Source organism: Naegleria fowleri (assembly GCF_008403515.1).
Source record: "Naegleria fowleri strain ATCC 30894 chromosome Unknown tig35, whole genome shotgun sequence".
NCBI lineage: Eukaryota > Heterolobosea > Eutetramitea > Acrasida > Naegleriidae > Naegleria > Naegleria fowleri.
Genome location: NW_025407967.1, coordinates 518,273 through 543,456, shown reverse-complemented (window position 1 = coordinate 543,456; position 25,184 = coordinate 518,273). Strand labels below are relative to the sequence as shown.

Below are 25,184 nucleotides of genomic sequence, written 5' to 3'. Positions count from 1 at the left end.
ATGGGCGCCTGTTTTGGAAAAGAAGGCTCTTCCTCCTCTAACAATAATAACTCTAAATCTCAAAACAACAACTCTCACACCGCACGTGTTCACAACAACAACTCTTCTCATCTCGACAATGACACTGCTGCTGACATGGACATGGAAGAAAATGCCAATCCCAATTCTGGTAATTACGATGTCAAATTATTGTTATTAGGAAGTGGTGAATCTGGTAAAAGTACCTTCTTCAAACAAGTGAGAATTATTTCACAAAGACCATTCTCTGAAATTGAAAGAAGACGTGTGAAAAACACTGTTCATTTCAATGTTGTTTCATCCATGGCTGTCATGTGTCAAAAATTAAAAGATTTAAATGAACATGACCAATTAAGTGAAGAATTACAACAATGTTCAGAACGTGTATTAGCATTGAGTAAGAATCGATCATTCATGACATCCACAACAGCTGCCAGTAAGGGTGGTGAACGTAATTTCTATACCGAAGAAATTGCCAATGATATTGAAAAGTTATGGAACAATGAACTCATACAACGAGTCTTTAAAACTCATCGAAATCAAGTTCATGTTTTTGATGGAGCAGAGTATTTCTTTGAGAGATTGGATCGAATCAAACGTTCTGATTATGTTCCAAGTGAAGAAGATTTACTTCATTGTCGTCAAAAGACCATTGGAATTGTGGAAGTGTCTTTTGAATTTGAAGGATTGAAATTTTCCTTATTTGATGTGGTAAGTGTTGAACTAGTTCAATTCGCCAAGTGTTGTAATCATGGTGTTGTAATCATGGTGTTGAATTCAACCATGTGTGTGCATGTTGTTGTGAACAAAATGTGAATCATCCTAAGGGAGGTCAACGATCCGAACGTAAGAAATGGGTCAATTGTTTTGAAGGAGTGAGTGCAGTGGTCTATGTCAGTTCATTGGCTGATTATGATTTGAAAATGTATGAAGATGATTCTCTGAATCGAATGGATGACTCTCTCAACGTCTTTGAAGGTCTCTGTAATGGATATTTCAAAGAGACTCCAATTATTATTGTCTTGAATAAGACAGATATTTTCAAAAAAAAGTTACAAGTGCATGGCATTGACACTTGTTTCAGTGATTATAAGGGTGATCTTTCCAATTATGAAGAATCGGTTCAATTCATTCGTCAGAAGTTTTTGGCTCTCAACAAATTTGATGAACAGAGAATTTGGATGCATGAATGTTGTGCGACAAATACAGAAGATGTACGTGTGGTGTTTGATAAGATTAAACATCAAGTGGCTGATTGGAAAAAGAAACATTCCAATAAATAAGAATAATGGTATATATTATTTTAAATAGTATTCATTTCTAAAATAGTAATAATATTGATTCATTTCTAAAATAGTAATATTGATTCATTTGGAAAGTATCTATTTACATACGATTGAAACAGTCTATTCAATATAACATTCAAAGTTTTGAGACTTCCAAATTGATACAAACTTGAGGATCAGGAATATATACTCGTTCCATTGGAATGCATTTCGTTTTCCGACTCATGTGAGCCAATTCAGTACAATCCACAATTTCTATAAAATCCTCTCCATTCTTGAAAGTATCTCTCTTTTTAATTCCAAGTTGTAAATCTCTTCTCCTTTTAATTGGAGTTAATTCAGGTGAATAATCAGGATCCCATTGGGCTCGAATCAATCCTGCTCCTGGACCCTTCAGTCGTGCCTTGCTCAAAATGTCATCATAGGCACTTTTCTTTAACCATAATCCAAGTATTCTTGTTTGATTTTGTTTTGTTGCATAATTAGAACGATACATCATCCACAGCCAATTAGATTTCACCCAAGTCATTCGAGTTTCATTATAGGATGGACAACCTTCTAATTTTTGATGTTTAAGAGCATAATCGGCAATTTCATCATTAAATGCTTGATAAACAAGAACAGCATGATCGGTATAGGATGCAATAATGTGATTCCCTTCGGAAGGCCATCCAGACCTAACCTCAGAGTATGGAATGAGTGTGATGACGGATCTGTTTGGTGTTGACATTTTTTTAAACTTCCGTTCTTTTCAAGAATGAATTCCACTTCCCAATACTAAGGTAACACAGCAATTTTAAGGTACCAGCACATCAATAAAGATTTTTTAACATATAAACCACAGGAATATCAATCCTGTGGTTTTCTCAATGAGAAAATCGAGTGTTTGGTCATTCTACATATTCATCAATTCTCGGAATAACTTTGATACTTCATCCCTAAATGTGGATGTATTCAGTCCGGTTATATCATCCAACCCATTAACATTAACGTAAAATAACCATCCAATACTACAAAAGTATTTCATTTCGGTATTTATCCTTGACAAACAATCATGAACAATTCTCAATCGATTTACATCAAAGAACAACATCATAAAATGCATTTATGAGTAAAGGATGCTAATAATCAAATATTCCTCTTCATTTTAAATTACGCGGTATCGCGTTATAAACATGATAATAATATATTACACTTATAACCATGTATTATAAACTGAAAACTCATAACAATATGTTTCAATAGATATAAAGAATCCTATTATAATGGTTGTTGTATTGGGTTCTCTGTTATTATTCTTTATGTGTATGAAATGCTAAATAAATTCTTCGGGTATCAAAAGATTATAGGAGTATCTAGATATATAATATCATTTAAAAAACAAATAAATTCAGAATTAAACTCATTAATTTGATAAATTAAATCATTTCTTTTATCAGTTTATGTGGGATTTAGTTCATATATCTTCAGATAAATAGGAATAACATTACTCACAAAGTTTTACAGATATCCATAGTTGAAAGACAATAGAATGTGATGAAAAATACTATCAGTTCTTTCTATAAAGGTCAAGTATTCATACGGAATAAATATATATATTTATTTATTTCTAATAATTTTATTTCTAATATTTCTTTTAGATCAAATGTTGTTTTCGTTTCTGTTGTTTTTCAAAGGACCATCAACAATTTCATGTTGGAAATGGTTGTAAAGGCCTCAAATTGTTTCGATGGATGAACATCTCCTTGACTTTATAAACATGCAATTCGAATTAGTGGAGTTTGTTTCATAATAACCAGCCAAGAATCTTCATCATAGAATTGCAATTCGCTGATTCTCCCAATCTATTGGATGTATTGTGACATGGAAGTTCAAGTCTTGTTGTTGTTATCCACATTGAATCTTTCCAATTTTTCTCAAAACAAAAAATGGCTTCATCGGAATCATCCACCAGCCCTATACCGAATCATTCTCTGCCGAGTATGTTTGTTGTTGTTGTTATTTGATTATTCTCACATTGTCGTTGCGGTTTTATATTTCTGTATGGTGGTTCCAAACTGTGATGTGTGTGACTCATCCTTGAATGATTGAATGGATACTTGATCCACGCATACATTCCGAAATGAACTCGGAATCGATTGACCCTAATAATTATTTAAATTTCTCTCAACAATTATTTCTCAACATCAACTCTTTCTCAACAACATCATTATTCATAGGAATTATGAATGTCATTCCGATTGAAACTCCAATCGTCATGTCAGGAAGAGTCATTAAAGGATTTGGAAGAGGTGGAAAATTATTAGGAATTCCAACAGCAAATTTACCTGCTGAAAATTTCGAACAAGAATTGTCTCGCATGGAAATGGGTGTTTATATTGGATTTGCTAAATTGAGAAATGAAATTTGTAAGACTGTCATTAGTATTGGAAATAATCCACATTTTGCAAATGAAAAGAAAACCATTGAACCACATTTACTAAAAGATTTTGAAAGTGATTTTTATGGAGAAGAATTACAAATATCAATTTGTGGATTTATTCGATATATGGAGAAATACAATGGATTGGATGAATTGATTCAAGCCATTAAATCAGATATTAAACTTGGAAGTGAAGCATTGGATCATGAACCATTTAGTAAAGCAAAAGACATTCTCTATTCTTTTCTCTTTTTGAGAATGGATCTAAAATCAACTTGATTAACTGTACTATTACTGGAATCATTGGTAATTGCTGATGTTGTTGATTCTCCTTTGGAGGATGTTGGAGAGTTGGAATGTTGTTGATGAGTTGCAGCAGTGCTTGTCGTCGTCGTCGTGGTTGGTGGTGGTTGTTGTTGAGAGGATGGTGATGGTGGTGGTGTGGATTTCTTTAAACCACCACTTTGACCAGTCATCATCGTGGGTGAAGAGTTGTTCAATGATGATGGTGGAGTACTAGTAGTGGATTGAGTTGGAGAAGAGGATTCAGTTGTTGTTGTTGTTGTTGTTGTTGTCGTCGTTGAATGAAGACTTCCACTCATCACAACACTTTCTCTCTTCTTCAGTGCTGATCTAAAATCTACTTGATTGATACCTCCACCAAGAATATTCACACCACCAATGATTGATTTTGGAGTTGTTGTTGCAACATTAGATGACGACACTTCTTCTGAAGGTGGTGGTGGTGGAGGAGCTTTTTTAGAGGGTTTTTCTAGTGCAGAAGGAGGAGTTGTTGTTGCAGTATTATTATAATTATTATTACTACTCGTGGTGGTGGTGGTGTTGATAGGAGGAGGAGGTGTTGTTGCTGAGGTGGTGGTTGTGGATGAAGGTGTCGTAGTAGTCTCTCCTCGTTTCTTGAGATTGGATCTGAAATCGACTTGATTGATACCACCACCATTGTTATTAATATCCGAACTAGAACTTTGAAGAGATGGTGGTGTCTCTGGTTTTTTAGGTTTCTCTTGTAAAAATGTTGTCATTGGAGGAGGAGTATCTTTCTTTTTAAAACTTCCACCAGGTTGACCAACATGGGTCATTACAGCAAGTGGAGGAGGATGTATTTGATCCTCCTCTTCCTCTTGTGGTGGAGGTGGTGGAGGAGGAGGTGTATCTTTCTTTTTAAAACTTCCATAACTAACTGAGGTGACAATGCTTGTCATTTTCTCATTACTATTCATGTCATCCTCTACAGGTGGTGGTGGTGGTGGTGGTGGTGGAGGAGGAGAATCTTTCTTTCTGGTCAATGGTGTTGTAGTTGTTGTAGTTGAAATGATCATGTTGTTGTTGTTGGTCGAGGAGGTTGATTGTTGATCCATATCTTGTTGTTGTGATAAAGGTGGTGGAGGTGTATCTTTCTTCTTTGATCCTGGTACAGGTGGTGCTGTACCTCTCACAAAGGTTGGATTAGAAGATGATGATGATGGTGTATTGGGTGTTGTTGTAGTTGTTGTTGCATTATTATTGGAATCAACAACAGTCTGTGATGAATCTGAATGGGAAGTATTCTCAGAGAGATTCTTCTTTTTGAGGAAGGAAGGAACACTCGCAGTGCCACCACTAGCACCACTCATATAACTCACTCCTCCAACCATACCAGCAATGGGTACAGCTCCAATGATCTTCTTAGAAGTACCACTCATACCACTTGAATTGGTCATATTATTAGTACTACTAGTACCTGACACATCAACACTTGAACCACCACTACTACTACTACTACTTTGAGAGTTTTGTTGTGAGTTTTGAGAGAGTTGAGGCTTTGAGGTTGGAACGGGAGGCTTTTTTATCTCACCACCACCACTACTACTACTACTACTACTCATACCGCTCGAATCCGTTGTGGCAGTTGTAGCAGTAATACCCAGAACAGCATGATTGTCACTCGTAGTAGTAGTAGCACTTGTAGTAGCTGCGGTGGTATTGGTAGTATTCGTACTCGTACCACCACTCTTCTTACTTGAAAAGAATCCTAAAATATCCTTCTTTTTAAATAAACCACCACCACTATTGCCACTATTGCCACCTCCTCTTCCAGGTAATGTCATCATGACACTTCCACTCACTCCAGACACATCCTTATTTTCTTCTCCAATATTATTCATTGATTCTTGCACTGCATCTCGTTCTACTCGTTCTAATTCACTCTTCAATGCATTGGAATTAGAGGATGGTTTAGCTCTATTCTGAACACGTTTTGTCTTTTTCGCAATGACATTATCGAGAGTATGAGGAGGAGTACTTCCAATTCCACCAAATCGATCCATATCCAATGACACTGATTTTGATTTTTGAATTCTTGTGATATCATTGACACGTTTGTTGTTTGTTTGTTTCGAATGATGATTGGATGATTGAGAATTCTTTGGAGAGGAGAGTGGTGGTTGATGTTGAGAAGAAGAGATTGCAGAATGGTTATCCTTTTCATTACCACTAGTAGAAGCAGCAGTAACAGCAGCACTAGTAGGATTCACTTGAAATGGTTTCACTTGAGGTTTTGGAGGTTTGTTTTGAGGAATCATGGGAGGTGAAGATGATGCCTCCACCACCACCACCACCACTGTTTGTTCTTGTTGTTGATCATTGTTTGGATTCTGTTCAGGAATGGGTGGTGGTGGTGGTGATTTTTTGGTAGGTTTTGGTGGAATGGTCATCATCCTCTTGTTGTCTTGATCTTCCTCTTCTTCTAAATTCTTAACACTCATGGATAATCGTGTATCTTCTTTTCCAACACTGAAAATAGCCATTGCTAGTTCATCTTTATCATCCATGAAATGATCATTACTGCTGGTTGAACCTCTGTAGTGTGGTGATACATCCTTTTGAGTATTCGTCCCAACATCCATTATTGGAACTTGTTGTTTAATGGAATGGGTGGTGGTGGTGGATTGTTCCATTAATTCCCACAATGGTTGAATAGCTGTAATGAATAAATTAGTAGTAGTTGTAGTATTACTACTGTGATGATTCAAAAAGGTAGAAGGAGTTGAACCAATTATTGGATTCAACATGATTGTTGTTCGACAATATTCCATGAAATCCAATAACAAACAATTCAAAAATAGACATGCTGAAAAGGATCTCAAAATGTAGAGAATTCTACTTTTTCGATGATGGATATATTGTAAAATAATATTCAAATAGGAAGTATCTTCATTCTGTTCCATACATCCAGTCACTACATTGTATACTCTTGAATATAATTGATCATAAATCTTGTTGTAAATTCTTTCCTTATCACTATTGGAATGAATCACAAAGAGTGAATTTAATCCAAATTGATCAAAATAACTTCCTAAAATACGAGAGAAGGCAAAATTGGAAAGAGTCTCACGAAACATTGAATTCCATCCATCACCACTATTATTATCACCATTACTATTATTATTACCATCACCATTACCATCACCACCATTACTTGTCACTTGATGATGATTCCATATGGAATGAATGGTTTCATTTGGATATAAACCACTCTGATTATTGGCCCAATGGATGGAATCAAGAATTTCCTTATCTACCACTGAAAGGGAAGATACTCGTGAGTGGTGGTGATCCTCATCATCATTGTTGTCGTTCAATGAAGAACTCAATGGTGAGCATGATGATTGGGGATTGAGAAATCGATGAGCATCGGCATCACGTCTACTTTTAGAGACTGGTTGATAACTTTGTCGACTTCTTGCTGCTGTATTCTTAAAGCTATCGAGAAAGGACTGGTGCGAATCATAATAACCACCAGAAGAAGTCATTTCTTCCTTCTCTGCAGAAAGTGGAGGAGGTGGTGGAGGAGGTGGTTTGAATTTTACTGAATGACGGATGGAGGAGTTCTCAACAGTGTTGTTGTTGTTGTTGTTGTTTGATGATGTCATCATGATGGCTTGGTAGTAGACACTGTTCTTGTCAGTCTCTTCGAGCATGTAGGATTGACGAGCCATCTTGTCATCTTCACCACCACCACTGCCTGCACGTGAACTGTCAGTGGAGGAGAGACCAAATAATCGGTGAGAAGAGGACATGTTGAGGATGAGAGGGTGAGGAGAGGGTTGTGATGATTGTTGTTGGTGGTGATAGTGTTTCAATTGAGTGTGTGATGATTGATCTAATGAATGTCGTGTGTAATGATTGATCCAATGATTCAATTAATTGCGCATTGATAAATGTAAGGATCGATGAGTCAATCAATTACGATCGTAGGTGTTGTGCAGGAGCAGGACGATGGGTTGAAGTTGAACAAGCTTCTGCTGGTTATGACACAATGAACTTTGGACACACTTTTTTTTTTGAGTGAAATGACAGGCTGACACTTGTCAAACGGAATCGGCATAGAATGGAGAGCACCAATGAAAACCAACGAATGAATGTTATTGATTTTGCTATCAGCATGAATGATATAACTACTACAGCAGTACAAACAAAGATAGAGCGCTCCTTAATAGGGAGCTATTGTATCCACATACAAATGTGATCACTTTCGAGCCAAAGATGTCTGTCTCACTTGCTCAAACAAAGTTCTCTGAATGGCATCTTGAAGGAAGAGATAAAAATTTGTTTCTTTTTGGAATGAATTCGTCTTGTTGTCACATTGATTGTTGTTCATCACCAATAACGTTCGAGTGATTTCATCACCAAGAATTTGTTGTAAAATGTTCCGTGGATGAATGAACGATAAAGACATGTTCCATTCCTCAAAACGTATGACCAAATTCTGAACATAATGAGTGTCAATGTATATACAAATGAGATGTCAATACAAGCGAGAGAGAGAAAGAGATAGGTCAATCTATTCTTCAAATATATTTCACCACCACAAGAACACTTACTCTAAAGAACATGGTCATTTCCTTGATACCATCTAAATGATATTCATTCTCTCCATATTTTTCTTTAATCACAATCACACTCTCAAACAACATTAACAATACATTGGTCTCAATGATTCTTTTGAAAATATTTCTACTACCTTTCTCAATTAATGTATTCAAAATGGAACATATTCCAAACATTAAATGATGAAAATGTTTCACTTGATGTTGTTTCGAAAGTGTTTGGTCTGTCTTTTTAGTTTGTTCTTCCTTGAAAAGTGATTGTAACAGATTTTTAAATCTCTTTTTACCTAACAAAATGGTGACCATTGAAATTCCTTGAATGACTCTGTGTAAAATAATATCAGCAAATACTTCATTTTCATCTTGATAACTCATGGAGAGTTGAATGATTGATATACTCTCTTTCACCACTCGAAAATCTTCATTACTCAAATTAGTGAATAAAACATCAATAATGTTCGTTTCTCTAAGTCTTTCTATTTTCACTACTTTAGATATTTCTCGAATGATTGAATAAAGCAGTAACAATGACTGAGAGGACAGTGATAATGAATCTCGAACAGTTGGAAGAGCAACTGGTGAATTATTTTGGGGAGGAGATTGTTGAAGAGAATTGGCAGAGAGTCGAGGTGATGCAATGAAATCAAACACAGTTGATCTTTTAAAATCATCAGCTCTAATTCCTCTTGGAGATTTGAATGCTTCAATAATGGTTGTCCAATGACTCCTTTTAGATGATGATGGAGAATTGGATGAATCCGTTGTATTGTTCGTTTCCAGAGTGAGAGGAAGAGGATTCACTCTTGGAGATATTAGAGATGAACTTCTTGGTGTTATTTCATTGCCAATGCTTGGATTGTTTCTTCTCGGAGTACTAGCTGATGATAGATAACCACTCATATCCTTCCAATTGAATGGTGAAGAATGTTGAGAGAAGACATTTAAAATCATCTCCAAGATTTCCTTTTCATATTTTGGATTTCCATTAAAAATACTTTTAAAAAAACAAGTGGCTAAATGAATTGATTCACTGGATGGAAGATAGAGTATGACATTCTTTAGCAATGAAATTCCATTGTCATAACAAATAACTTCTTTAAACTTTCTTCCATTGCTCGCGATACTTGTCAATAAAGAGAGAGATTCATTCTTATCTTCTAATTCTTGTTTATAATAGTGAAATCCTAATATTTCTAACAATATTTGCGTTCCACCAATTTCAATAAAATCTATTAAGGGTTTGTACTCTTTCATAAATAATCCAAGTGCTTTGATTTGAATTGAAAGATCATTACAATGTAAATAATTTAACTGAAAATATCCCAATATTCTTGTGAATATTAATTCATAATAGTTTTTAAGTTTGGCTTCTAATTCTCGACATGATAAATGTTGACATGATTCTACAAATGAATACAATAGTTTGGATCGTGTTAATGGTTGTGTTGTTGCATCCCACTCTCTAAGGAATAATTTTGAAGAAAAAGTTGATGTATTTGAAGAATAATTGTTGGAAATGAGAGCGCTTGGTTTCACGGAGGTTTGATTCGGAATATTAACAGAGGAAGATGCAAAGATATTCTTTGTTTTTGAGGGTTTTGATTTTGTTATCAAAGAAGGTTGATGAGTGGTGTGTAAGTGATTGACAGCATTGGGTGAAAGAGGAGGTGTTTGATTGTTGGATGACATGACAGTAGATGAGGCATTGTGCTTGGACATGTGTTGTTTTAAGGGTTTGTTGTTATTTTGGATTTGAGAGTTTTTCATCGAGGATGATGTGAGTACAATTAACTTGTTAAGAGACGACGAAGAGTTAGACGAGTAGGAAGAGCTGTGATGATGTCTTGTATGACGTCGTGTCATGGAAGAGTGTGTGGGTGAATTCGAATTGGAAGATCGGTCATGATGAAGGACAGGATCGAATGGTTGTTGTTGTTGTTGTTGTTGCAAATAATCATCTTTCGTGTGTTCTGTAGTCATCATGATTGAGGTATGAATGGACTGATCTCTTTGTTGTATTGATTCCAAGCAATGATAATCCTCATGCTTGGATGAATATTCATTGACATACTCTTTTTCATGGACATCCAGAGAGGAAGCATTTCTTGAATCCACTTCAATAATGTCTTCAACGACTTCAAAACCAATTGCTGAATATTTAGAACGAATCATTGGAAGAGAACTCTTTGAATGGATGTCACCATTGGATTCGTTATCATGTATCTCTTGAAGGTGTTGTTGAGAATTTTCTAATACTTTAGAATTCAATAATAATGATTCGTCCAATATTAAGGCTTGTTGGAAAGAGTCATGATGGGAGGGAACTATTTCGTGTTGATGAGGATTTCTACCCACAAGTGCTTGATGATGCTCGTGATCCTTCTCCTCCTCTTCAATTGAACATTCCGAATGACTTTCTTGTTTAATAGAGTGTTGGTCTTTATCTCGGTATTGTTCATGAGAATTCCATATGGGTTTCGTTCCATCTTCTCCCGAATCTGAAGAAACTACTGCTTGAGTGTTGTTATTATTCGTACCAGTAGTAGTAGCAGTAGTAGTAGTAGGATGATTCAAAAGTGCTTCTTCCGACGACGACTCTCGAATGGTCATGACCACACCAGTAGTAGTGAGTAGAGGCTGATGATGTTTGATGCGATCCTTTGAATTCTTTTGCTCAACGTGAATGAGGCTGCTTGACGAGGAGGAGTATTTTTCTTCAAATTCTTCGTTTAAGGAAAGAGGAGAAGAGGTGGAACTTGAGAATGATGATGGTAGAGGTGCGTAAAATTGATCATGAGGTAATAATAATGGGTGTAAGGAAGCATACTCCTCCGCATCAGCCTGTTTAAGCTGGAAATGGTGTTGTTGTTGTTGGTTGAGAGGAGTGTCATCATGACCAGTTGTTGTTGTTGTTGTTGTTGTTGTGGTATCTTCTTTAGGGTGATCCATGTTGTTGTTGTTGTTGTTGTTGGTTGTTGGTTGGGAATAAAACACTTGGTGTTCATTCGGAAAGGAATTGAACTCATTCCTTATTAATAATAATTCAAGAGGATCCACCAAATGTTGAGAGCTATATACTAGTGATGAGAGTGAGGAGGAGGAGGATGATTTCATCTCTTGTTGTTCATCATGAACAACACAAGCATCAACATTTATGAATGATTCACCAATCATCAATTCGTGATCATTGTGATCTTCCATGATAGCCTCACTTAATAAACTGGCAGGAGAGAGTTGATCTTCCATGATCACGATGGAAGAAATGGATGTGTTGTGTTGTTGTTGTTGTTGTACTCTATGATTCAGAGTGGACCGTTCATAGCTACCACTGCCAACAACAACAACAACACCACCACCACCACCACTCGTACCACCACTCGTACCACCACCACTCATTCGACTCATTCGACTCATTTGACCACTGCCAACAACAACATTTCGTTGAGGCGCGAATAGGTTCCGATGATGACGATGATGATGTGATATTTTCATGCTGTTCTTCATCCTCTCTCGAATGCATTGAATTTATAACTTGTGCAACAACTTGTTGTCTCACACACTGTGGAGTACTACTAGTACTACTAAAAGAATAATAACTGCTGTTTTTTCAGCTCTAATTTTACGGTAACATCTTCTGGTTTGATGAAAGGAGGATGTATCATCATCAACAACAACAACTCTCTCTCTTTCACTGGACATCATCATCCTATTCATGGACGAACAATTAAAAATTTCATATCACGATACTCGGTAAGAAAAAGAGGATTGCATGCGATCTATTTGTCATGCATTTGTTGTGTGTTCGAAATATGAATTCATATTTTGTTGTGCACAGTAGTCTTATGTGTGCGCAACGAGTTTTTTGAGCTGAGTTTCGCTTGGATAATGGACTAGAATTAGTCCAGCGAAAGTCCTGTTCTCCATCGAAACTGGCTTGACATCGTCACCACCATTCTCTTATGCATGCGCAACGCCAAACGGTCGCACAACTTGAACACCACTCCTCAAGTGTCATTCCAATAATTATTGGGACATGTTGTTTATTGGTGGTGGATCTTTTTTAAAAAAAATATTAATCAGCCACTGAATTTTGGTGTCGTTTGAATCTCTTCTCTTCCGTTCGTGATGAGTAGCAACAACAACAACACTTCAAGTATGACCATGACCATGATGGATCAATTAATCTCCTCTCAAGAACGTTCTCTAATTCAACAATTAAAAAATCAATTATTCGATCCAGCTTTGGCCACTCGACTCATTCCGAATCAAGAATCTTCTTCCTTTCCGCAAGAATCTTCAACAAACATTTCTCTCAAAACAATGAATGATTTATGGAATGCATTAAATCAATTTATTTCTAAATCAGAAATACATCCAGATTTGTTTTACGTGAGATGGTTGAGAGCTACCAATGGAGATGTATCAAAATCAATGAATTCAATCATTGAATTGATTAAATGGAGAGAAAGAATTCAAATTGAAAAATTAACATCTTCACATTTTGATTCCATCTTTACAAAGGTGGAAAATTTTGTGTACTTGATGGGACATGACAAAGATGGATCTCCGACCATTTGTTTGGAAATTGAAAAATTTGTTCCTGGTTCCTTACCCTATGAACAATTAGAAAAAGTAGTAGGATTTGTATTGGAAATTGTGACACATGAATTGCGTATTAAATCACAAGGAAGGTTAGAGAGATTTGTTGTATTGATTGATTATTATAATTGGGGGTTGTCATTGGTAGATACAAAGCTTGATAAGGCAATTTTAGGGACTTGTCAGAGTTATTTCCCTGAACGATTGAAATTAGCTTGTTTGATGAGAGCACCATGGCTATTTTCAACAGCATATGCAGTTGTTAAAGGTATGTATGGTTGTTGTTAAAACATAGAGTATTGAAAGATTCGAAAATATATTTACACTCTCGGTGCACATTTAGTCTTTTTGGATGAAAAGACAACTGAAAAGATTGCTTTTGTGAGTGAGAGTGAAATTCCAACAGAATTGAGAAAGAGATTTGATGAACATATTTTGTTAGAAAAATATGGAGGAAAGTCACAAAAGAAACAAACCATTAAGGAATATTTAAGCACTTTTTTGGGTCCAAACGAAACATTGGAAGAATATTATGCAAAGAGATTATCTTTTTTACAACAATAGAAAAATCCACAAAGGATGGCTACAATAAAACGAATTTTCCTGAACTGAAATTCACAAATATTGTTCTTTTATTACAACTCACTTGGAATAGAAAGCAAATCTTCCAACAACTGTCTCAATTCAAAAGCCTCTTCTCCATGGAAATATGAAAGATAGTACGACAATTGGCCAATCCATTGTTTGAAAGAATGGTAATCGTTTTTGTGTGCTTGCTGCTGATTGATCTCGGCAGAGAATTTTGTTTTGTCTCTCTGTGAAAAGAGTGATCCATATTTAAACAGTGAAATGTATAACAAGTTCGCCAAATCAAAAATCACCTTTCCAACAATATTTCCTTTGAGACCCCAAAATACTAATTCATCGGTCAAGAATCTAATGTCATAATAGAGAGAGATGAATTCTTTCTGTCTAAGAATATCTTCAATAACATCCAATGTAATTCTTCTTGATCGCTCCACTTCTCTAAGTTCACTTAAATTTTTCATGGATAAATAATATTCTGAATATTTTCTGAATTGAGTAATAACATTTACAATCGATTCTTCCAATGCATTGTACACTGGTGATGATTTGGATCCTGGTGTTGAATAGAATTGAGTTATTGATGATAATCTTGAGAATTTGATAGTCACTAATTTCTTTTCACGAATGTTATCATAATTATAAATAAATAAATGTTCTTCCAAATATTTAGCATCCATTTTTGAAAGTTTAGAAACGATTGGTTCAATCACAATGGTATGAGTACTATATGGAGGAATGGAATAAATTCTATGATTCAAAACATCCACCGTTTGTTTTGGAATTAGAGTGTTGTCAGAAGGTGTCGAATTGCTATTGGAAGGAGTACTAGTGATTAGATGGACTGTATTCATAGTAGTAGTAATAGTACTCGATGTAATTTGTGATCCAACACTATCCAACACATGTATCTTGAATAATTTACAAAAATCATCTCTAATAATATAAAGTAATGGAACATTCAATAAATTTTTAAGTGTAATTGGACATCGATCGATAGGATTATAATTCACATCCATCATCACATTTGAATGTTGTTCATTACATATAAAAGTTACTTCTTGTCGTGTCAAGTACATTTGTGGTCTCACACATGTTGCTGTGACTTTGATCATTCTTTGATAATCTTTCACTAATTTACACTTCACAAGAATATCAAATTCATCAATAAATGTCATGTCAGTAGAAGTAATGGTGGTATTCAAACTATCATCAAGAGTATGAGAAGAAGAATGAAAAGAAGGAGATGGTGGAGAGGTTAAAAGGTTCTGAGTCATCATTGCATGTTGGGATGAGAAACGAGGTGTTGAAGGAGAAGATTCACTCAATAATGAACGACTCCTCATGATGGTTGGATCCACACCACCACCACCAACACCACCAGAATCATCTCTATCAGTACCATCTCTATCAGTACCATCTCTATCAGTACCATCTCTAACGACAGTAGTGGTGGTGGTATTGGTTGTTAAACCACTATCACCATCACCACCACCAACACCAATGGAATTATTGGGAGGAGATAAATCAGTGGTTGTTGTTGTTGTTGTTGTTGTTGGACTATGGATGGTGGTGGTTGGATCATTCATAATTTCCTTATGAACCTTATAGATTAAATAAACTCGAGTCTTTGATTTTGGTTCCACTCGTAAACTATAAAATGGTTTCAATGATGTCAATGAAAGTGAAAAATGAAGTTCAGTTGTATCTGGATTGTGATTGGATGTGAAAAAGAATTCAAGTGGAGTATCATCACTCAAATTCACAACATCAATGAATCGATGTCTAATCACAGTATCAATAAATGCAGTTCCTAAATCCATTTTGAGTGGTAATTCATTATTGCTAGTATTATTAGTAGCAGCATTACTCTTAATTCCATCAATTCGAATATCAAATAATTTTTCAGGGTCTTCAATTTCACTTAAAATTTCAAGAGATGCTCTCAATGTCTTTAAATCAAGTGCATTTTCACAATTTTCAATTATAATATAATCAGAAAAACTTTCAATAGAATCCGTATTGAATGTAAATGTAATTTGATGTGAATCAAAAGCATCTATAGTTCCACTAGTGCGACTCATTGAAAATGGACTTGAAGCACTTGAATTAATTTTACCTGAAATGGTATAGATTTTGTAGGACACATCTTGAGGTGATGGATTTTCCAATGTAATCTTACTTTCAACAGTCTTTTTCGTGAGTGTTCTCTTGTGCTTGAATTCAATTTCATATCGATTGGTCATGTTTGCAGAGGATGATAATTGTTGTAAGAGTGGTCGACATCCCTTTAAAATCAATACAGGTGAAGAGGACAAGGATGAGGAGGAGGAGGAGGATGGTTTGTTGTTGTTGTTGTTACTGAGAGAGTGATGACTGATCACACTACCACCACCACCAGTAGTTGAAGTAGTTGAAGTAATGACCGTAGATGAACGATTGATGCCATCACCACCACTACTACTATTGAAATGGTTCTTTGTAGTAGTACCAATAGTAGTAGTAGTAGTACCGATAGTAGTTAGAGTCGTCGTAGAAACACTCAAATCATGTAAGAGGGCATCTCCATACATCTTGTAATAATCAACTGCCTTCACATTCAATGGTAAATGTTGAATAGTTAATGGTGCATATTCATCAGATACCACCAAATGATAGGATTTACCAATCAATGAAAGTTTTTCAAAGACTTTTTCAATGCTTTGAATGGAGGAATAATCAATGAATACACTAATGACTGTTGAGAGAGCAGGTTCAAGGAGACCCTTTTCAGGAAATATCGTAATATTCACTCCTTCCAATTCATCCTCTTCATTGGTCCAACTCTTTTTAATTTTGAAATAGAGTGCTTCATATTTTTTGATATTTTTGATGGTGAAGGATTCTTGAAGGACTTTGGCATTTGCAGGGATGGTATTACCAGTAATACTATTACCACCAGTAACACTGCTACTAATACTACCACCACCACTAATACTATTACCACTCTGACCACTCTGACCACCACCACTAATACTATTACCACTGGAAGGATAATAATAATCAACCATTGGTGATGGTAATTTAAAATCTAACTTGTCTACTGAAAGTGAAAAGGTTGGATACTGAACAATGGCTCCATAAATATCAAAGGATTCTTTTGGTTGATTGGAAGACTCAAAAATTAATTTTCCAACATGAATATATTTCAATTCATGTAAATTCAAATCATCTGGAGTGTTAATCAATGAATAGAGTTCATGTGGAATGGTTGCATTTTGTTTTGCTCTACATCGAATTCTAATATAAAGAGTGGACTTTTTTTCAAATTTGTATTCCTTAATTGGAATACTTGTTGAAAAATCAAGTAAATCAATTTTCAAAAAGTGATAAATACTTGGATTGTTATAAACGACTCTAAATTTAGAATCAATTTTAGAGGAACTATTGTTGGTGATGGTCAATGTTAAATCACTCACAGAACTTGTGTTACTAGTAATGGTTTTCATAATCTCTGGACATTGTAAAAGTGGCATTTTGATTGAATTGTTTGGTTGTAATCCAAATATTTCCCAAACTCTTTGAGTTACATTTGCAGTAATGGTTGCACTCAATACATTGGTTGGATTGTATAAATTTTCAAAGACCACAGAAAGTGAAAGGAGACCATCGGGATTGAGTGGTTTCTTGTGATCCATATATTCAATGGTTTTGAGACAAGCTAAAATCGTTTTTTGACCTTTTGGAGGAATGGTCCATTCCATGGTGGTGGTGGTGCTGTTGTTACTGATATTACTACTACTGTTACTACTACTGTTACTACTACTAGTATTATTGATAGTATTACTATTACCATTATTACCATTATTACTACTACTACTGATATTATTGATAGTATTACTATTCGTACCATTACCACCACCACTCTGACCACCACCACCACCACTCATGAACATCATATTGGAGAGAAATTCAATTTCATTGGGTTTGGAGACGAGTCTTACTTTTGAAATGACCTCCGAGTTGTTGTTCAACACAATTTGGAATTTTCGAGGATTCCATTGATCAATGTATCCCACTTTACCCAAATTAATCGAACTCGAACGAAGTGAAATGTCTGAAATTCCCAATTGAATATGAACATTGATCAATTTCAATACATGTTCCTTATCATCGGCCAAAATGAGAGATCTTTGAACATTCACACTTGATTTCTTCAAAAGAGTTTCAATATCGAGAATGGACATGTTCAATGGAAGACCAGTCAACATGGTCACGAGTGTTAATTGTTCTCCAGCAGGTAAAATGAATGGTTTTCCTCTCTTTGAATATTGATTGAATGAACTATTTGCTGAGTTTAACATGACTTGAAGACGATCTTTGGAGGAGGAATTTGTTAAAGAGTTGTTGTTGTTGTTACTTCCAATACTACTACTACTAGTACCTATACTGCCATTACCAATAATGTTGTTGTTGTTGCTGCCACTACTACTACTCTTCTGACCTTTTGAACTATTGCTTCCCTTTGAAAGGAGATTCTTCTTATTCTTCACAAAGACAATCATATCAACATCACTGTACGGTATCAAAATCATGTCTTGTTTCGAAATGTTGGACATTTGAAATTCTTGAATTCCTAAAATGACCGAGTTTTGAATTTCCTCAATTAAATCCTTTTCTGATTCATCGACATATTCATAATTTTCAATCAATTGTTTTGCAAGTTGTTGTACATGTGGTAGAGGAACACCAGAAATGAAAAGTTCATCCGAAGAAGATGGACCATTCACGGATGATGTGTCTAATAGTTGTGAATTTTCTTCTTGATGATTCGAACCTGATGGTATCACTGATAACCGTTCTTTCACCACATAGACCGTATTGAAGATTAAAGCATCCACTCCAGAGCTATCTGCAATGAGATTATTCCTAAGAGATTTTCGATCATCTACAAATGCACGAACTGCGATGGTTGTAGTTTCATGATTTTGAATTGTTGTGAACAGTTGGGCTGAGAATGGTGTTGGAGATGAGTTCACAGATTTGTTAATAATGGTAAAGTAATTGTCATGAAGACCACTCGATGATGGTTGAAAAGTGAATGGTATGGTGAGAGTATGTGGTAGAGGATGATGAGACGACACTACTGATGTATCAACACGACTACTACCATCAACATTACTCATAGTATTACTACTTCCATCGATACTACTACTACTACCAACACTACTACTCATAGTATTAGTGTTGTTGTTTGTTTTAGAGGGACTTGTTGGAGTCCATTGAATTTCTTGAGTTTTGTTTCCACTCAATACTCCCTTCAATAAACTCTCATTACTCACAAACAATTCATTGGGAGAAGATGAAACAATTTCATACTCGAGTGGTAGATATTGATTTCCATTTGAAATTGTAAAAGTACCTGTAAATTGTTTTAAATTACTTGACCATCCAAAATCAATAAATTGAGTATCGACATTGAGAATACTTTTTCCAATGAATGCTCTGATTTGAATGACCTGTGAATAAATTTGTTTTTCCTCATTCAACACACTCAATACAATGCTGCTAGCAAACGATGTACATTTTCCCTTATTTGCCAAATTCATATTCATGTGAGGTTTAAAGGCAACAAAAATTTGTAGAGATGCATGAGGTTCTACCTTCAAAAGAGTTGCTGGCTCACTCAGAGATGCATCTTTGAATAGGAAGATTTGTTTCTTTGAATTGGAGATGAGTTTGAGAGTGAGAGCATTGTTTTTGGTGTTGTGAACTTTGAAGCTAGAAACTTTTGCATAATTCTGAAGAGTAGTAGCCATCGTGTTGGTATTGTTGGTGGTGGTGGTATTGTTGGTGGTGGTGGTATTGTTGGTGGTGGTGGTGGTGTTGATGGTGATAGAACTTGAGTGTCCGATCGTAGCAGCAGCAGCAGTACTACTCCTTACAGCATCACTAGAACTACCCTGAGTATCGTTCTCTCCTCCAGTTACCATGTTAATGTAACAAAAACCAAAATTGAGAATTCGATCATCGCCAATATTCTCCAAGTGAATAGGAGAATCCACAATCACATTGCATTTGATCGTACATTTGTGAATGACTTTGGTTCTTAAATCTTGAATGTTCACAGTGTGCATTTGTGTGCCAGGACTAAAACACTCACACACCACTTCAATATTTTCGTACTTTCCTGGTGGCAGAGTTCCATTTCTTTTGCTAAATTGAAGTTCACAATCGGAGGTGATGGTTTGTTTGTTGGATGTGTGATCTAAAATGACAAAACCTGATTCTTCGGTTTTAGATTCATTGGTAATTGAAATTTTACATTTCACTTTTTCACCAACCGATATTGCACCCAAATCAATTTCAGGAGAAAGTATTTGAATGGATTTGAGTGGATAGTTCGTACTTGAAGAGGATTGTTTCGATTGTTTTTCAATCTTATTTGGAAGGGATACAATTCTCGATGGATGAATGCCTAAAGATGAAGAAGAGGATGAGGAGAATAATGAGGAGGACGTCGTCGTTGTTGTTGTTGAAGAGGAGGAGGAGGATTGTGTATGGTGATTTGGAATAGTACTTGTCGTATTCGAGGTGAGTAGTGTTTCTTTTGGAAACTTTTCACTACTAGCAGACTTTCTGATCATTGTCTTTCCAAGAATGGGTGAGATTGGAGTTAATACGGTTGTTGATTCTTGTTTTGGTGTGTTGGTTGTTGAAAAGTTCGATAATGAAATGGAATGATTAAAAGATTTGAGATCGTAGTGAACCACCGAACTCAGAGTCACCATTTTTTGCTCATCGGTATTTCTATTCTCATAGACGAGCATTCTGCAAATACCATTCTCAAAGGCAACATTGGGTGTTGATGATACATCAATAAGATAGGGTTTGATTTTCAAATTAATGACCTGAGACATTCTTGCTGGAATTGCAAATCGAATTCCATTCTCTTCAATTTTTTTGAACTTTCTTTCTTTTTTTCCTTCATCATCACTTTCAGAGATGAATACATCATCCTCTACTCGACCCACTGGTGTGTGATCATCAAAATTAAGTTCCTTTTTGATTTCATTGATTCTTTCTGTGAGCTTTTTAATCTTTGAAGTCTTGTTCTTTCTCACACAAATTCTGTATTTATGTTCCAATTTTTCGAGTTCGGTTTCTAATTTTTCAATTTCTGTACTTTGACTCACTGGTTCCAAATCATATTCAAATTCGAATCGACAAAAGCTAAAGCTCACATATTCAATCATCGTTTCGAATATTCTTCGATTCTTACTCATATTGGTTACAACAATTTTTTTTGAGATACTTGGCTGACCAATTAAAATATTTCCAAAATTAATATCATTGGATTTGAGAGTAAACTTTTCATAGTTTCTAATATCAGCCTTAACCACAATATGAATCTTATCTGATTCATCTAAAATATTCTCAAATGTTAAGGTCTCATTAAATACTCCTGGAAGAGAAGGTTTAAAATACAATTGAATGTCTCTACTTCCATATGGACGGACAACACCACCACACTCTAACATGTCCAATATTTTAATGTCATTGGAGGCTATCGATCCAGATCTCTTCACTCGAAATAGTAATGGTACTTCAGATGCATTACTGACAGTAATTGTCTTCTTTCTGTCTTCAATGTTGGTGATGGATCCAAAGTTGATGTTTTTTTGAGCAATTTCCATCATGGAGAGACACACTTTTGATTGAACGGTAAGTTCTCTTGGAGGAAGAGATTCTTTTGGAATAATTTCATCAACCAATGTTCGATCGTAATCCACCAATTCAATAAAAAGCTTTTCAAAATTCTTTTTCATGGCATTAATTGAAGTATTACTCGAAAAAGAAACATCACTGTGAAGACTGAGAGGTGAAATGTTGGCAGGTGTGGACATAAATTTGCTATTTGTGCTCTTGGGTGAGTAAGTAACAAAAATGTCCATGGAGGATCGAGGTTCAATTGAAATTAAATCACATGGAACAAGAATATATTGATCAATGGCAAAGGCTAACTTCTTTTTGAATTCTAATTCGTCATTAATAATTGATTCTTCATCTGCCACTTGTTGGTTGTTGGTTTGATCAAAAAGATTTTCTTGAATTTTCTCATAAAGGGCAAGCAAATCATCACAAAATTCTTGAGGATTTGAAATTGGATTGTTGAACATGTCAGAATGACTGCTGATCGTAGAAAAGTTATCCATATCTTCATCACTGTCATCGTCATCAGAGTCAAAGCTCACCAATGTACTAATTTCATCAACACCAGCAAAATCAGTGTTAAATAAGGTAGGTGTAGTGGTTGTTGCATGATGATCACTACCACCCGTTCTAAATGTTTCGTGTAATGAAGTGGATCGTTTCATTTGGAAAGATTCTTCTTTGAGTTTCAACGAGGATTTAAGAGAAGTTTGCAGAGCAGAACTATTCACAGTCGACAAGGGAGATTGAGATGAAACTTTTGTGTTGGCTGATGTTGTCGCAGTGGTGTGAGCCGTAATATGTTTTCTTTTTCTTTTCTTGTGTTGTTTGGTCATGGATGGATGTGGTGAAGAGTCCATTCCGCTTCCTGCTTCTGCTGCGGTATGATAGGAAGTTGTTGAACTGCTATCGTAGGGAGAATGGACATCGGAGGATGTCATGTTGTTGTTGGCGGCGGCATCTGAATTCACCTCATTGGCACTTGAATCGTCCGAATCTGATTGTTGTTGAGATGTCTTTCGTGAAATTCTGTATGGAACAAGTTCATTCTCCATTAAGGATGATCTCAATCGTAAAACAATGGGTTCATCCGAAATGTTTGATAATTGAAATTTTGATAAGGAAATTCCATTCAAAGCAACAACTCCAAAGTTAATTGATTTCGCATAATTATGTTGAGAGGAAGTGTGAACATCATAGAATTTGCAATGAAAATTTAACATATTTCTATCGACATTGTTGGATTCTACTTCAATAATCTGTTCGTTCAATTTGTTGCATTCATTCACAATGGTAATTTGTTTTCTATAATTTGGATTGACTCTTCTTGGAGATAATCGAAAACTAATTCGAATGGACTTGTGAGGAGCAATTACAGCTGTTTTTGTCTTACATGTAATGACTTTGGAAGTAAATTGAACTGATATTTGTGTAGGCAAATCAGACTTGTTAAAAACAGTGACTGATGCGAATTTGATATCTCCAATGGTGCTATCACCAAATTTGATGTTGGTTGGAGAGACTTCAATGATGGAAGCACATGTATGTGCAATTGCTTTGAGAGTGGCCAATACTCGTCTTTCAGCTGATGATGGAGTGGTGGTGGTTGTAGTAGCGACGATACTGGAGGATGGGGTGGTTGAAGGTGTTGAAGGTGTTGTTGTTGTGAAGGTCATGGATGATCCAACAGCACTCATACTAGTAGCACTCGGGCTATTAACACTGCCGCCGCCGCCACCACCACTCAAAGATGAAATACTTGTTGTTGTTGCCGAGGGAGTTGTCGTCGTTCCAACAAGAGTGGTACTTGTAGTGGCGCTACTGATGCTGCTGTTGCTACTACTGGATTGGACATTGGAACCACCACCACCACCACTTTGAGGAGTGTTTTTGGTCGTTATTAAAATAGTGGTCTTAATCTTGGACAAGGATGTGTCGAATAAACAATTCTCATCGAGTGGCACATGAGCACAAACAAGAACCTTTCGATCACTCTTTGGCAATAACGTTAATTCTTCAATGCTTTCTCTGTAGAGAGATGAGCCAGTGCTATTGAATGCTCCAGAATTCATTTGATTGGCAGAGTTTTCATCATTGCTGTTGTTGTGGAGAAGCACATTATGAATATTTGGATCAAAAACTTCAAAGTGGATAAAATCATGCTCCTTTGAAGTAATTGAGTCTTGTGATGAAGTGCCAAGTCCACCACCACCACCACCAATAATAGGAGAGTTGCTAGCACCAGTAATAGAGGCACCAGAACCAGAACTACTACCACTCCCACCACCTGAAGAGGATGTTCCCGTTGTTTGCGAGGATTGATTGGAGCTACTACCACTTGTGGTCAAATAAATATCATAAGACTCATTACTCTGATTTCTCAATGTAATCACTCTGAACACTGTTTGTCCTTTAAAAAAGTCTCCAAAATCAATTTTTGAGATGGGTTGTTTTCCATATTCATCCAATACAAGAATATTTCTACTCTTACTTGGTATTGCATCAGATTCATCTGTTGCATAGGCAATAGATTTAAAATTAATTGTAGAAAGTACTCCATCAATGTCATTTGAAATTGATACATTGAAGTTCAATTCACCAATTATTTTGGGAATGAAAACAACATTCACTCGGATGGATGAATGTGCCATTATTACGTTTTCTTGCTTTCCTAATAGCTTTCCAGTTTCATATTCCGAGAAAGTCAACTCGGCAATTGCTCTATCCTCAGAAACCAATGATGGATTTGAAAAGCTTCTAGATCTATGAGAGGTATTTCGAATGATGATATTATCTTCGGAAGAAATGCTGAAAGTAATGTCTTCTTCGGAAATGTTGGTAATTGTAAATTCTTTGATGTACTTGCGATTAATAATGGAAGTACCAAATTCAATTTCATTCTCGTCCAGCTTTATCTTGCTTTGATTGAACTCTATAGCGAAGGGTATTTTAATCTTATCGTTATATTTAAGAGAGATAACGTCTAATACAATATTTCCTTTGAAGGACTTTAAATCTTGAAATTTCAAAGAATCAGAGAGTGATGGCAATTTGCTTGGATTAAAATTAAGTACAAAATTATTTGATTCAAATTTTTTGATTTTGATTTGTTGGAAGTTGTATAAAGTGTTGAACATTTGATTAGAAAATTGTTGATCACTGGGATCAAATGTTTGAAATGTGACTAATGTTGTCTGTACATTACTTGATACAGCATTATTACTGGAGCCACTACTACTGCCTATGGTTGAATGGTTTAACGTGTTCAGTGATGATGAAGAAATATGTTGGTGAGCAAAACTTAATCGGATCGTAATATCTTCATCACTCCGATTTTCTACGGTTATTGTTTTTGATAAATTACTTCGTGATTCATGAGATACATTGGAAAAATGTATTCCTCCTAAAGGTTGGGCAGCAACGAGAGATCCATCGACATCATTTATACACGCAATCACTTGTTGTTGCTCTCTGATGATGATTGCACAAACAGGTGAAGAAGAAGGAGGTGAAGTATTGTTTCCGATACCTGATGATGACGCACGTGTTGATTGAAGCATTTTTATTTGATGAATCCTTTCGAAAATAAATCGGATAAAATAAAAACAGTGGCACCAACAAATGAATGTGCAAATCAGACGCTAGAATGTCATCAAAGTGCATCAGCCGAAAGGTGATGAAATTGGTTAAGAG

At 35.7% G+C, this 25,184-nt stretch overlaps 7 protein-coding genes across 7 annotated transcripts; 3 read left to right on the top strand and 4 right to left on the bottom strand.

Moving 5' to 3' along the window:
• Positions 1–1,301, top strand: FDP41_003899 (uncharacterized protein; the record flags this gene model as incomplete). Its single annotated transcript, XM_044707253.1, has 2 exons — positions 1–729; positions 846–1,301. The coding sequence occupies 2 exons, from the start codon at positions 1–3 to the stop codon at positions 1,299–1,301; spliced, it is 1,185 nt and encodes a 394-aa protein (XP_044561959.1).
• A 139-nt stretch (positions 1,302–1,440) lies between these two features.
• Positions 1,441–2,034, bottom strand: FDP41_003898 (uncharacterized protein; the record flags this gene model as incomplete). The annotated part of the gene is made up of 1 exon (XM_044707252.1): positions 1,441–2,034. One exon carries the CDS (start codon positions 2,032–2,034, stop codon positions 1,441–1,443), a length of 594 nt encoding a protein of 197 aa, XP_044561958.1.
• A 1,198-nt stretch (positions 2,035–3,232) lies between these two features.
• Positions 3,233–3,883, top strand: FDP41_003897 (uncharacterized protein; the record flags this gene model as incomplete). The annotated part of the gene is made up of 3 exons (XM_044707251.1): positions 3,233–3,284; positions 3,524–3,720; positions 3,791–3,883. The coding sequence occupies 3 exons, from the start codon at positions 3,233–3,235 to the stop codon at positions 3,881–3,883; spliced, it is 342 nt and encodes a 113-aa protein (XP_044561957.1).
• Positions 3,884–3,962: 79 nt separating this feature from the next.
• FDP41_003896 (uncharacterized protein) lies at positions 3,963–7,805 on the bottom strand (the record flags this gene model as incomplete). The annotated part of the gene is made up of 1 exon (XM_044707250.1): positions 3,963–7,805. One exon carries the CDS (start codon positions 7,803–7,805, stop codon positions 3,963–3,965), a length of 3,843 nt encoding a protein of 1,280 aa, XP_044561956.1.
• A 449-nt stretch (positions 7,806–8,254) lies between these two features.
• Positions 8,255–12,107, bottom strand: FDP41_003895 (uncharacterized protein; the record flags this gene model as incomplete). The annotated part of the gene is made up of 2 exons (XM_044707249.1): positions 8,255–8,494; positions 8,610–12,107. 2 exons carry the CDS (start codon positions 12,105–12,107, stop codon positions 8,255–8,257), a joined length of 3,738 nt encoding a protein of 1,245 aa, XP_044561955.1.
• A 633-nt stretch (positions 12,108–12,740) lies between these two features.
• On the top strand, positions 12,741–13,778 carry FDP41_003894 (uncharacterized protein; the record flags this gene model as incomplete). The annotated part of the gene is made up of 2 exons (XM_044707248.1): positions 12,741–13,482; positions 13,558–13,778. The coding sequence occupies 2 exons, from the start codon at positions 12,741–12,743 to the stop codon at positions 13,776–13,778; spliced, it is 963 nt and encodes a 320-aa protein (XP_044561954.1).
• A 71-nt stretch (positions 13,779–13,849) lies between these two features.
• On the bottom strand, positions 13,850–25,051 carry FDP41_003893 (uncharacterized protein; the record flags this gene model as incomplete). Its single annotated transcript, XM_044707247.1, has 1 exon — positions 13,850–25,051. The coding sequence occupies one exon, from the start codon at positions 25,049–25,051 to the stop codon at positions 13,850–13,852; it is 11,202 nt and encodes a 3,733-aa protein (XP_044561953.1).
• Positions 25,052–25,184: the final 133 nt, after the last annotated feature.